Source organism: Echinops telfairi, unplaced genomic scaffold (genome assembly GCF_000313985.2).
Source record: "Echinops telfairi isolate 266 unplaced genomic scaffold, ASM31398v2 ScPeMD7_2;HRSCAF=8, whole genome shotgun sequence".
NCBI classification, from domain to species: Eukaryota; Metazoa; Chordata; class Mammalia; order Afrosoricida; family Tenrecidae; genus Echinops; species Echinops telfairi.
The window spans coordinates 31,285,825-31,297,970 of NW_022103898.1; the positions used below are offsets into that span (position 1 = coordinate 31,285,825).

General features: G+C 41.8%; 1 protein-coding gene across 1 annotated transcript in view; it reads right to left on the minus strand.

Annotated features, from left to right (window-relative positions):
* The window catches only part of CFAP54 (cilia and flagella associated protein 54), a 390,102-nt gene that overhangs the window by 84,327 nt on the left and 293,629 nt on the right, over window positions 1-12,146 (minus strand). Inside the window, exon 61 of the mRNA XM_030886291.2 lies at window positions 6,902-7,072. Coding sequence (XP_030742151.1) covers window positions 6,902-7,072 — 171 coding nt within the window. The remainder of the gene's footprint in view (window positions 1-6,901; window positions 7,073-12,146) is intronic.

Consider the following 12,146-nt stretch of genomic DNA (forward strand, 5'->3'; position numbering starts at 1 on the left):
AGAAAGGTGAGGCTCACCACCCATTTATCCCTCCGCCTTTCAACCAGCCCCACATGTGATGATCGGCCAGGCTGGCACATTCCCTCATCCGTTAAATAAGATTATCAAGTCGATGTTCTCTCAATTTTCCTGAAGCTCTGAAAACAAATGACCGAGAAGCCGAATAGGTTCCCATGACCCCAGCTATAAACCTGGCAATGGGGGCGACTCCGCCGTGGGCAGCACTGTAGCTATTAAAGCACCTTGAGAGTCTGGCCTTTGGGCACCGCGGCGCCCATCACTCAGGGGACGTTCTCAGTATGATAAAGAGCGTTGCTGCGCTAGGTGCGGTTCAGTTGGGTCTGATTTCCAGTGACCCCGGGCACAACAGAGGGAAGTTCTGCCTGGTCCGGTGCCACCCTCATAATTGGTGCTGTCTTTGAGTCCACGCTGGAGGACCCTCCACTTTACCAAGCAGGATGTTCTGCTCCAGGGACCAGCTGTTCCTGACAATGTGTCCAAAGCAAGTCTTGCCTTCCTCGCTGCCAAGTACCATTCTGGCTGTACTTCTTCCAAGTCTGATTTGTTCATTTTTTTCTAACAGCCATGGTATATTTAATATTCTTCACCAACACTATAATGGAATGGAATCCATTCTTCCTCAGGTGTCCTTATTCATTGTCCAGCTTTTGCATGCATGTGAGACAACAGAAAATACTACAACTTGGGCCAGGGGCACCTTGGTATGCAAGGTGACACCTTTGTATTGTAACACCTTAAAGCAATGGTTTTCAACCTTCCTAATGCCACGACCCTTTCATACAATTCCTCATGTTGTGGTGAGCCCCCAACCATAAAATTATGTTCATTGCTACTTCATAACTGTAATTTTGCTACTGTTATGAATCGGGCGACCCCTATGAAAAGGTCTTTTGACTCCCAAAGGGGTCGTGGCCCACAGGTTGAGAACCGCTGCCTTAAAGAGATCTTTTGCAGCAGATTTGCCCAATGCACTTCATTGTTTGACTTCTTGACTGTTGCTGCCACAGGCATTAATTGTGTATGCAAGGAAAGTGAAACCCTTGACAACTTCAATTGTTTCCTCTGTTTATCATGATGTCGCTTATTAGTCCAATTGTGAGGATTTGGGTTTTCATTGCACCGATTTTGGTTTTATTGAGTTATAATTCCTACCGAAAGGTATTGTGATTCTTGATTTTCACCAGGAAGTGTTTTAAGTCAGCCATCTTCACTTTCAGAAATCACTGGTTGATCATCTGCATATCATAGGATGCTAATAAGGTTTCCTCCAATCCTGATGCCAAGTTCTTAATAAGTATGGTGAAAGGATACAAGCTTGATGCACACTTTTCCTGATTTTAAGCCATACGGCAGTATCGCCTGATTCTTTTTAAATGGCTGCCTCTTGGTTTATGTCCAGGTCCCCCAAGCACAATTAAGCATTTTGTAATCCCAATTTTCTCAATGTTATTCATAATGTATTATGGTCCACACCGTCTAATCAATGGTACAACCAGTAAAACAGAGGTAAACATCTTTCTGGCATGCTTTGCTTTAAGTCAAGATCCATGTGACATCAGCAATTATATCTCTTTCTCCTTGTCCTATTCTGAATCTGGATGCTCTGCTCTGGCTTCTGTTTTATAGAAGGCAGTTCTCTATGGATGCCAAGACTACTGCCTAATCACCAGAGAGATATTAAAATGCATACACATGTCTATTTTTCAATGATCCACTTAACATACCACCATGGAGAGGAGGAGTCGGCATGCTCGGCCGTCAGCGTGGGCATCTTTCCCCAGCTCACACACACTCCTCCCTTCAGAAGCTAGACAGAAATTTGGGCCCTATGTTGAGGACCAGGCTGTAGCTAATAACTTGGTCAGCTAGATCTAGCACCTCAGAGGTGCAGACACCTGCAGGCTTCTGAGTTAGATCACTCCTGATATCCACGTAGACCAGGCCTATGGCACTGGGTCCTGTTGCATTATGACTTGGTTGTTTTCCCAGGAGCGTAAACTTTTCTTCCTCCGGGATACTGTTAGGATAGCTTGCTGGTTGGGAGCTCGGGCTGTCTAGCTGCACTCAGCTCCTTGGAGGCTTTTGTTGCAGTTCGGATTCCCTCCAAATCAGGCCTCCCATGCTGAAAGGAAGAGCCAGCTACGGACTCTCTCTTCCTTCCCATCTTTTCCTTTCTTTCTTTCCTTCCCTTCTGTTTAAGGACAAAAGAACCGCATCCCACCCTCACTTTAAGCAAGCTGTAAGCCCAGGGCAGGCATCTTTGCCTCCTGCTTCTTCCTTCTGTTGCTGGATCACCATTCTCAGCATGTGGCCTTCTCCTCCTCGTCTCAAATAGCTACTTGGACTCCAGCATCATGGCCACATTCTGGTCAGCAGGAAGCAGGAAGAAAAAATGCCATCTTCTCCTTCAAAGTCCTTTCAAACAGTTTCACAGAACGCTTCTGCAGATCCTTCCCTCGCCCGAACATAGAGGTGCTGGGAGATCACGTTGTTTACTCCAAGTGACCGTGGTTCTAAGGGAAAACCAGGGAAGGGGATGGGGGCATATCTGCTGCGTGGAGGGTGTCCTCTTGTGGTTTCCATCACAGAGCTATCATGACTAATAATAATCCTGCTTCCAGGTGGGGAGACTAAGGTTGGGGAGAGAGAAAATGACTCGTCAAAGGTCACCCAGTTGGTGAGTGGCAGAATGAGGATTCACACACGTCCATTTGATTTGAAGCTCCTGGCTATTTGGGAAGCTAGATCAAAAGACAGAGAAGGGAACATCTACTGTTTCTTTACTGATTCTCTTCCCTCATTTTTCTGAGTTCCTTTCTGTGAGTCTCCTTGTGCTACACGGAAATCTTATTCAGAAACTCAAATGGTTGACCTGTGACCGGAGCATTCTCCTAGGCAGCTAGGTGCTAAAGATGGCAGGGGGATAAAGCAGGAGAAAGACAAAGGTCCACATGTGTAATCTCGAGACAAATTTGGGCCCTCAAACCTTCAGCCATGGTTATGTCTTTTTAAGGCTAAGCTATGGTTTTAGGTTTCTTTGACTTAAAACAGTTGTTCTTTGCAGCTATTTTAAAACCTACTGTATGGAAGGCCCATTAAAATGACAGATCCTGAGAGCCTCTTTGGTTTATATGCCTAGGAGATGCTGAAATTGCCAAAAGATGTCAAATTTGTAACCAGGATCTGATGAATATTTTTAAAGGTAATTCTGCAAGTGATAATTTTAACCAAAAAAGTACAATACCTTAAGAAATTAAACGGAAAGAAAGAAGAAATTTAACTCCAGGAAGACACAGCACAGAGATATTTGCCCTACAATTTGACTAAATATTTTTTTATCAAAATCCCCAGTGTTTGTATTTCTATTTTGCAGCCGCCAGTCCACCGGGTTCATTCCAAGCATCTCTCTTTCAGTGTAATGAGCAAGCTGAGGTGGGTCACGCACGTGGATTGAGGGCAGTGGTCCTGCCTGCTATCCCAGTATCCCTTAATCCCTGAAAAGTTTAAATTCCTAAGTCAGATATTAATTCTACTTCGTCACTTTCCCGTCTAGAGTCTAGAACTCCCTAGAGCCAAAAACACTCTCTGAGGACTCCTTGTGGCACCAGGCTGGGAGCCAACCTTGGAGCCAGGTGGCTTGTATCCTGTCTCATAGTTTCTTCTTCTATAAAATAGGGTTAAGGAGAGTACCTAGCTGATAAACTTGCTATGAAATTAATATAAACAAAATGCCTGGAACACTTCTAAGTATGGACACAGTAAGCTCTATGTCCATGCTTACAAGCATTGCTATCTAGTATGTTTAAGGAGTTTTAGCTAGCTCAAAAACAAACAAAAAAACCTGGCATTGAGTCCCTTCTGACTCATAACAACCCTACAAGACAAGGGAGAACTGCCCCTATTGGTTTCTGGTGCTGTAATTCTCAAAGCTAGTGGAAATCCTCATCTCTCTCGCACTGGATACCTGGGGCAGTTTCAAACTGCTGACCTTTGTGTTAGCAGCCCAACACATGACCCACTACACCACCAGTGCTCCTCCTTTAGCTCGCTACCCCAAGGAAGTCCTAAATGAGGAGGGAATAAGTGCTCAAATATATGAATATTTAAATCACCAACCATATTTCAGAATTCTCTTCTAAAATATAGACCCCCTAGGGCAGGGACTGTCTAATCCTTCCAAGTGAGTGCTTCTCTCTATTTTTTTCACTGTGATTTATTCTATCTAGTACATTTTTTTAACCATATGTCATGAAACAAGTCACAGAAGACATTTTCACTTATTATATGAAATGGATTCTGAGCTTTTCCTTCTATTTCTCTCTGTGAAATGTGCTGATGACTCATTACTTTAATTCTATAATCCCTAAGCAGCTGGGAGGTAGGCATGGGGGAGCCACATTTTGGAAACAACTGCACTTAAATTTTCAAAACTCACCGCCACCATGTGGACTCTGACTCACGATGACCCAATGCTCCAGAGATTTAGTATTTTTAAATGGATTTGGAAAATACAGCAAAAATTTGGTTGGGAAAGCATAGAAAGAGAAGTATGTAAAAACACGTGGGGAATAACGTTAAATGGTTTTGGGAAGTGATATTTTAAAATACCCCTCTTTTGGCGACTAGAAAGAGGCATTTAAATGACCAGGCATCAGGAGCAGGTTGCAAGCCTGAGACGGAGGAAAGGGCCACCTCTGGAAGTAGTGCTCAGGAACAAAGAGAGGCAGGCCGGGCGTGTTCAAGGAATTAAGCAGGGTCACAGGAGTGGAGGAGCAGCAGAAGCTACTGGAGGCACAGCTGGAGGGGACAGCACTCAAGAGACGGGAAGTGCATGAGTCGCCCACTGCAGAAGCCACACAGCAAACAAAAATGCCGAGAAGGGTAAGGCTACATGGCAGACATTTGTGGACAAAGCCCGAGGCTCTTACAGAAAGCTGCTATCAAAGGAACCCTACAGTGGACGGTTCCTCTGCAAAGAGCTATATTGACCAACGGGTCTATTTTTAAAAGCTTGATCTGTTTTCAAGACTCTCCTAACTGCTCACTTTCCAACTGATATTCAACTGCTTCTGGATATTGACCCACCTGCCTCTTGCCTCCAATTAGCCACAGTACAAATGTCTATGTTTGCCAATAAACATGAAAATATGTTATAGGTGTAACACCAATTGATAGCCATTTTCACAGAAAATCTTTCTTTCCCCCCCTTATTTGCTAAACATGGTGATTTTGCTAGTTAGACACATTTTATTCTCTTATCAGTAGAACTTCAGCTATTGAAGTATCTATTAAGGTATACTGTGGTGAAATTTTAAAAGTGCTTTTAAACCACTAAAGATAACAGAAAGTGTCAAACAAAGAAAGGGAAAGGCAAGCCAGAGGAGAGGACAAGCAAAAAATGGAAAGAATACAAATATCTATTCCTTGTAGATAAGCCACATGATTCATTATATAATGCCAACACTGAAATGAACAAGCTTCATCTACAACTCAGTCAGCTGCCTGGGAGAATCTCACAAGCATAATATTGAGGAAGAGCAGTCACAAGAAAGTAAAAACAGGTAGAACTAAGCTGTATTTTACAGACAGAAGTCTGGGTTCTTCCTATACACTTTTTTCTACCAAAAAGAGTTTAAAACGTTCCTCGCGTATTCTACCAAAACACTGTTCCACTTTACTCGAAGAGATTTGACTCAGTCTTTATGATTTTACCCTTCCCATTTGAAAAACAAAAATGAAATATATAGACCCGTGCCCATTGAGATCATACTAGAGTTGTTCCCAATGAAATTGTGCAGCAACCATTACAAAAGTTAAATAAAATAAATACTAGGATTTAGGATGCTTGTAGTAGAAGGACGTTTTCAAGTCAGCTAGTGAGAGTTTCATCCCAGCTGATGCTTGAATTTCTTCCGTAATATCCAAATCTCTTCTGTGGTAGTTATACAATCTGTTGTCAGTTTGAGAGGATTAAAAGTGAAGAGGTGGGGTTTAACCTGTCAATCAGGTCGCAGCTTGATGACCTCATTTGGAGACACTAAGGAGATAAATAGCTCACTGGAGGCAGGTTGCAGGCTGACTCCCTGCAAGACATTTCTGAGCCAAGACACATGGAGCTATGCTGATGCTGCCAGAGTCCTGGGAGCTGTAGGAGCCACGTGGAGACCCCTGCCAGCACTAAGATACTACTTCTGCTGCCACTGGACCCACAAGACTTTCCACCCACAGGCCTGTTATCTTCCTGCATTCAGCATTATTGCATGGCTGTGTGAGTCTACAGAGGAATTTATGGACTAGTATTGGCCATATGGGCTAATATTGGACTTATGGACTTGATCTGGACTGGGCTGGGATGTTTTCTCAATATTCAATTGCTCTTATATATAAAGCTCTTTTTCATACACATATGCGTGTCTATGGATTTGTTTCTCTAGTCTACCCGGACTACCACACCCTCCCTAAAGGTCTCATAAAATGACCCAAGGTTAATTTTGTGTTTTTAAGCTCTATGTATTATATAATTTATGAACTTAAAGGCCTTAAAAAACAGTATTGTTATATCGTTTCATTGCCTTTAGTGCTATATTTTTGCAACTGGTTTGTTCTTTGGAGATCAAGTACAAAACTACACGGTTTTTCCCAAGCCTATAAATATAGCCCAAAATAGTTCTTACTTTGGTTTATGGGATAAATATTTTTTAAATGAAAATGATCAACCTGAATCAAACTTTTCTTTCTTTTTTTAACCTCAAAGTCAGTCTCTTAGACAGGATTGTTTTTGCCTGGATGATAGGAGGACACACTACTCTGAAAGTTAAAATGACCTACTAAAACTTTATAGCTAACCAGAATATTTGGATTTGTAATTATATTACCATACCATGGGCTCCGCTTCCTTTGGGGGTCCTTCCAGGGGAGGGCTGTACCACTGGAAACAAAGTTCTTTGTTTATAGCTCGTACTGTCATGTCTGGCAGCAAGATATCCGCAAACGATGAGCTGGCAAGGACTCTTGAGGATGAGACAGAGTGGACAGAACTTTCACGATGTACCTAGGGCCCAGAACAAAAGCAAATAAACATCAGTTTGACAGCCTGCAATGAAGCTTCCAATAGTCAACCCATCTTAATTGACCACACCGAAAGCGCTGGGAAGTGTTTCAGCTTGTGTGATGGGAGTAGAACTTTCAGGTGTCCCTGGGTTTTCAGAGAGAAGATATTCCTGTAGGTGAAAAGAAGCTTCAAAACCAAATAGATTCCACAAATGCCTTTTGCTTTTGTGACTCCCCCAGGGTGAAGTTCCTCAGAGACAACTCCCACCTGAGAATGGCATCTAGCTTGTTTCTGGTTCATATTCTGAGGATGCCATTATAACTTATGACTTACTTCTCAATGGTAGCTTTTGTTTTGTTTTGTTTTTTACAGCTCCATGTGCACAATGGGCCACAGTTTTGACTCAAAAAGGTAAAATCCATTCCTTCTGAGGCTTTCAATCAAAGTGAGTGGTTTCTAAGTTCAGCGTGGTAAAGCTGGGCCAGCTTATTTTATGGAGGTTTGTTATTAGTCTAGATTCTTCATGGAACATCATTGTGAAGAATGCAATCAATAATGTCCTACTTATTTAAGAAAGCAACTTAAGAAAGCAAACTTATTTAAGAAAGCAACACATGGTTGCTAACTACAAACAAAAATAACAGGTTAGGCAAAGAGGGAATACTTTCTCAAGTAAAGACCTTCTTCTTTCAAAATTAACTCCTTGTTGTTGCCTAGATTTATAGCCGGCTAGGAGGGCAGCTGTTCCTCTTTTATGGTTCTGACACCTGAAACAGCTCAACGTTTGGTAACCCGAGAGGAGCATGTCAGTGGCCAGAAAGGGATGCCTGTGTTTCTATAAGGCTTTTGTCCCTCCATTATTTTCGAGCCTATTCAAGATAGGCTATAAGACTGTCAGGGCAAGTCTTCAAAACCAAATAAAAATGGAAGTAAAGACATTGACCTTTCAAGCTGTCTACTGATAAAGGGGGAAAAATGTCTTGACTTAAAGGTAAAATTAAATGTGAAAACTTTTCAGAATTGCATAGAAACTATCACAAAAGGACATGATGAAGCCAGAATCCTCAATTATTAGCACTATGATATAAAGGTATGACCCAAATGCACAATAAGCAGGATAGTTAGTATTAAATCCTGGGGGGGGAAAGACAGATAACAGAGCTATACTATGTCAGGAAGATCACCAAAAAACTCAGGTAAACAATTGATTCAGAAAAAAATTACAATTTATTTTCTTTTTCCCCCCTATGTTCACTTGGTGTTCAGCAGCTCTGGCAATGGTTTTCACAGCACAGTTAAATTTTTACTAGCTAAGTAAAGATTTATTTTAACAGGTACTCTTATTCGTGTATTTACAGTGTGTCCTCTTATGACACTGTATGTAAGGTTTGGTGTCTAATAATGATAAATTGTAATAAGCATTAATACAAAATAGGCATTTGATTTTATAATTTAAAAAACAACATCTAGTCGCTAATGGAATTGATCACATATTTCTAACTGATGCGTTATTTTGAACACTTTTGTTGTTGTTATTATGGTGAACATTTGCCCATTCAACAGTTTTTACGTGTGTGTAAAACCCAAGACACTGGTGATGCTCTTCATGTTGTGCCCCCTTATTCCAGTGTTTTTCTAATTATCCCACCACCGTTAACACAAACGCAGTGCCCCCAAGCAAAACTGCCCCCTCCCTTTTCTTCTCTCTCCCACTCTTGATAGTCACTAATAATCGGTGCTTTCTACATATTTGTGTATGTCCTTTAGTAACTCAGTGAACTTCAGTCCATATAATAATTCCAAGGTTCAAGGGGTTGTGGCATGCCTCTCCCCGTGGTTGAAGAATATTCCATTTTCCGTCTATATCACATGTTTAGGGATTCACCTGTTGATGAATTTCAGTTATTTCCACCTTCTGGCTACTGTGAACATTGCGGCAGTCAACATGGGTGTACATGTGTCTGTTTTGTGTTCCCAGTGTCACTTATGTACAGTGTGCCCTTTGAATCTGCTTGCTTTGTTGAAGCAAAACCACAGACAGACAAGAGAAAAGTGGCTGCTCACACGTAGTTGACCTTGTACGGCTTGTTACAGCTAAGCGTGAAGAGCTCAGCTCTGCACACGGCGGCAGTCAGATCCCTCTTTGGACTGGGTAATGCCACTTATTTGGCCTCCGTGCTTTTCCTACCCCAAAAGCTTCCATAGACTTGATGGCATACAGACTCCCTCCATCAATGAGCCTGGCTCCAAGAAACGATCCTTTAGGAAAGGCATCTACTTCTTTGTAGGGCAAAGCAGGTACAGGGATCAAATGATGGAAAGGACTTGATTGAAATAGCATTCTGAGTGACTAAAGGCTTAGAGGAACATTATTATAAAAATCAACCAAGCATGGAGTTGGCCAAAAAAAAAAAATCCTGAAAAGCGTTATGCTCATTAGCTGTCTACCACAGTGAAACTAACACATGATTATGTGGCTTACACCTGTCAGGCACATGACAGTGATCGCCAGAGCTGATTATCCTGGGAGAGTGTTACACTAATTATATATTTTAAAAAGAGCAAACAGGGTAAAACAAGTCTTTGATAATACTGCTGCCACAGAAATGTCAACTATATTGCAAAGTATTCAAGGTTGGACATTGGGAGTATCATGTTCAGCCACTGGGTAATGATAGGCTGCCCTGAATCCCAAAGCACTCAACTCGAGTTCCTTTCTCGCAGCGTTCAAGAAGCCATACAGATTAGCTTCCAAATCTTCATAAGAAATTCACAAGAATGAACTCATTAACACTGGCGTTTTCCACCTTCCCACCATGACTCTTACTCCACACCTATTAGGGCAGCAGTTCTCAACCTGGGGATGCCCGATTCATAACAGTAGCACAATTACAGTTTGAAGTAGCAGTGAAAATAATGTTATGGTTGGGGGGGTCACCAAAACATGAGGAACTGTGTGAAAGGGCCACGGCATGAGGAAGGCTGAGAACCACTGTCTTAGGGAGTCTGGGACCTATTGGCAGTAGTCCTCCAAGGCAGTCATAGGTTCCCTGAAAAAGGAAATCAGAATTTGCTGTCTAATGAAAGTGATTCTATTCCTACCATGTATTCCATGTGAAGGGTCAGGCAACAGCATTATAATTCTGGCCTTTCCACCCTCTCACCCATTCTTCTCTTGAGGGGAAAAGAATTTGGGGCATACTTTGCTCTGCCCTTTATTCTTGAGAGTGAATTGCTTGGAGGGAGTGATTTCATACAATCGACTAAAGAAAGAGACTTGTCTGTGAGGAGACTGTTGTTGGTAGTTGCCATCAAGCCAACCCAACTCATGGCAACCCCCTGTGCCCCACAAGCTTTTCTTGACTGCAATCTTAACAGAGGCCAATCTCCCGGTCTACCTTCTGCAGTACCACTGGATAGATTCAAACCAACAATCTTAAGTTAGCAATTAAGTACAAATCATTTGTGCTACCTAGGGATGGTGTGAGACCACTAACCCAAAAACCAAACCCACTGCTTCCCTGTGATCTTACATAGAGATTCCAAGACTGCAAATCTTTACAGAAGCCTCTTCTTTCTTTCTCAGAACAACTGGTGAGTTGGAACCACTGACTGATGGTTCTAAGCCCACTGCCTAACCCAAAGAACCACCAGGCCTCTTTTGTGAACTACTCATACCTGTGGCTGGATTGAACAATATGTCTATTTTGATATTCATTCCTAGGAAGACCGTTTGCCAGTAGATATAAACCACACCCGATGATAACAACATTAAGACTCATAAAAATGTATTTTCAAATCACAACCTGATTTTTCTGTTAATCCTCGGATGGTTTAAACATGAGTAGGGACTACTGGTGCTGACTTTTGAGCCTCCCCAATACCTGAGTACCTGGGAGGGAGGAGAAATAATGTGGAAAATGTGATTGAATACACTATCCTGCAGGGAACTCCCCTGAACCTGCCCAAAAATTTGAGAATCACTTGTTAAGATGAATTTTTAAAAATTGAATAGTTCTTTTTCACTAGTGTTTTAAAATCTTAATTTGTTATAGTCATCTGACTCTCATTTTCAGAAGGGTATGAAATGTTCAAACAAGAGTGACCTAGAAAGTGATGCCTCTCTACCCGAGACATGGGTTTTATAGTCCAGGAAAGGCCAGTGAGGGCTCCCATGCTGGAATAAGTCATCCTGTCCATTTCTTTCTCTGGATAGCTGGCAATAGAAGCTGTCTCTTCCTTTTGGGCAAGTCTATCATTGTAAAAACTAGAAACTTCTGAGATGCAGTCCAAAATCAAGAAAAAAGTTCAAGATAAATGAGTACGCTCTTCTAGTTTAGGAAGAATTTAGTGCAAATGAAGCAATCAATTGACAAACATTTACTGGAAGTTGAGAATTTGATGACCAGATCCACTGAAGTTTTCCACCAAACTCTCAAACTCTCTCTCCAAAGCAGGATACATCAGCTTCCTTCACAAACCTGGTCATAACCCTATTTCCCCTCTTCTCCGTCAGCGACACCACATTCCCTAAGCGTCAGTCAAGTTCCAAGTGGTAGAATTGACGTTGATTCTTCCCTCTGTTTCACTTTGCAGTGTCCAAGGGTGACCAAGTTTTGGTTTTTACTTTAAATTCTTTTTCTTGATGTCTGTCTTTTAAAAAACACCACCTGGTTATTAATTAGGCTGAGGTTTACAGAGCATTCCATCAGTTTTACATTCAACCATCCATACATATTTTGCTTCAATTTATCCATTGCAATCCTCTCAGCGCACCTTCACACACTTCACTTTCTCCCCGTGTTTCTTGCCTTTGTTCCTTTCGCCCCCTAAACCTCTGAACTTTAACACTGGGGAGATGCTGGCTTACTCATCTCAAGTGACTGTTTTCATGTTTGGTTGGTTGGTTTTGTTTTGTTTTTGTTTTAAATTATTTTATTGGGGGCTTGCACAATTCTTATCACAATCCATATACACATCCATTGTGTCAAGCACATATGTACATTTGTTGCCCTCATCATTCTCAAAACATTTGCCTTCCACTTTAGCCCATAATATCAGTTGCTCATTTCCC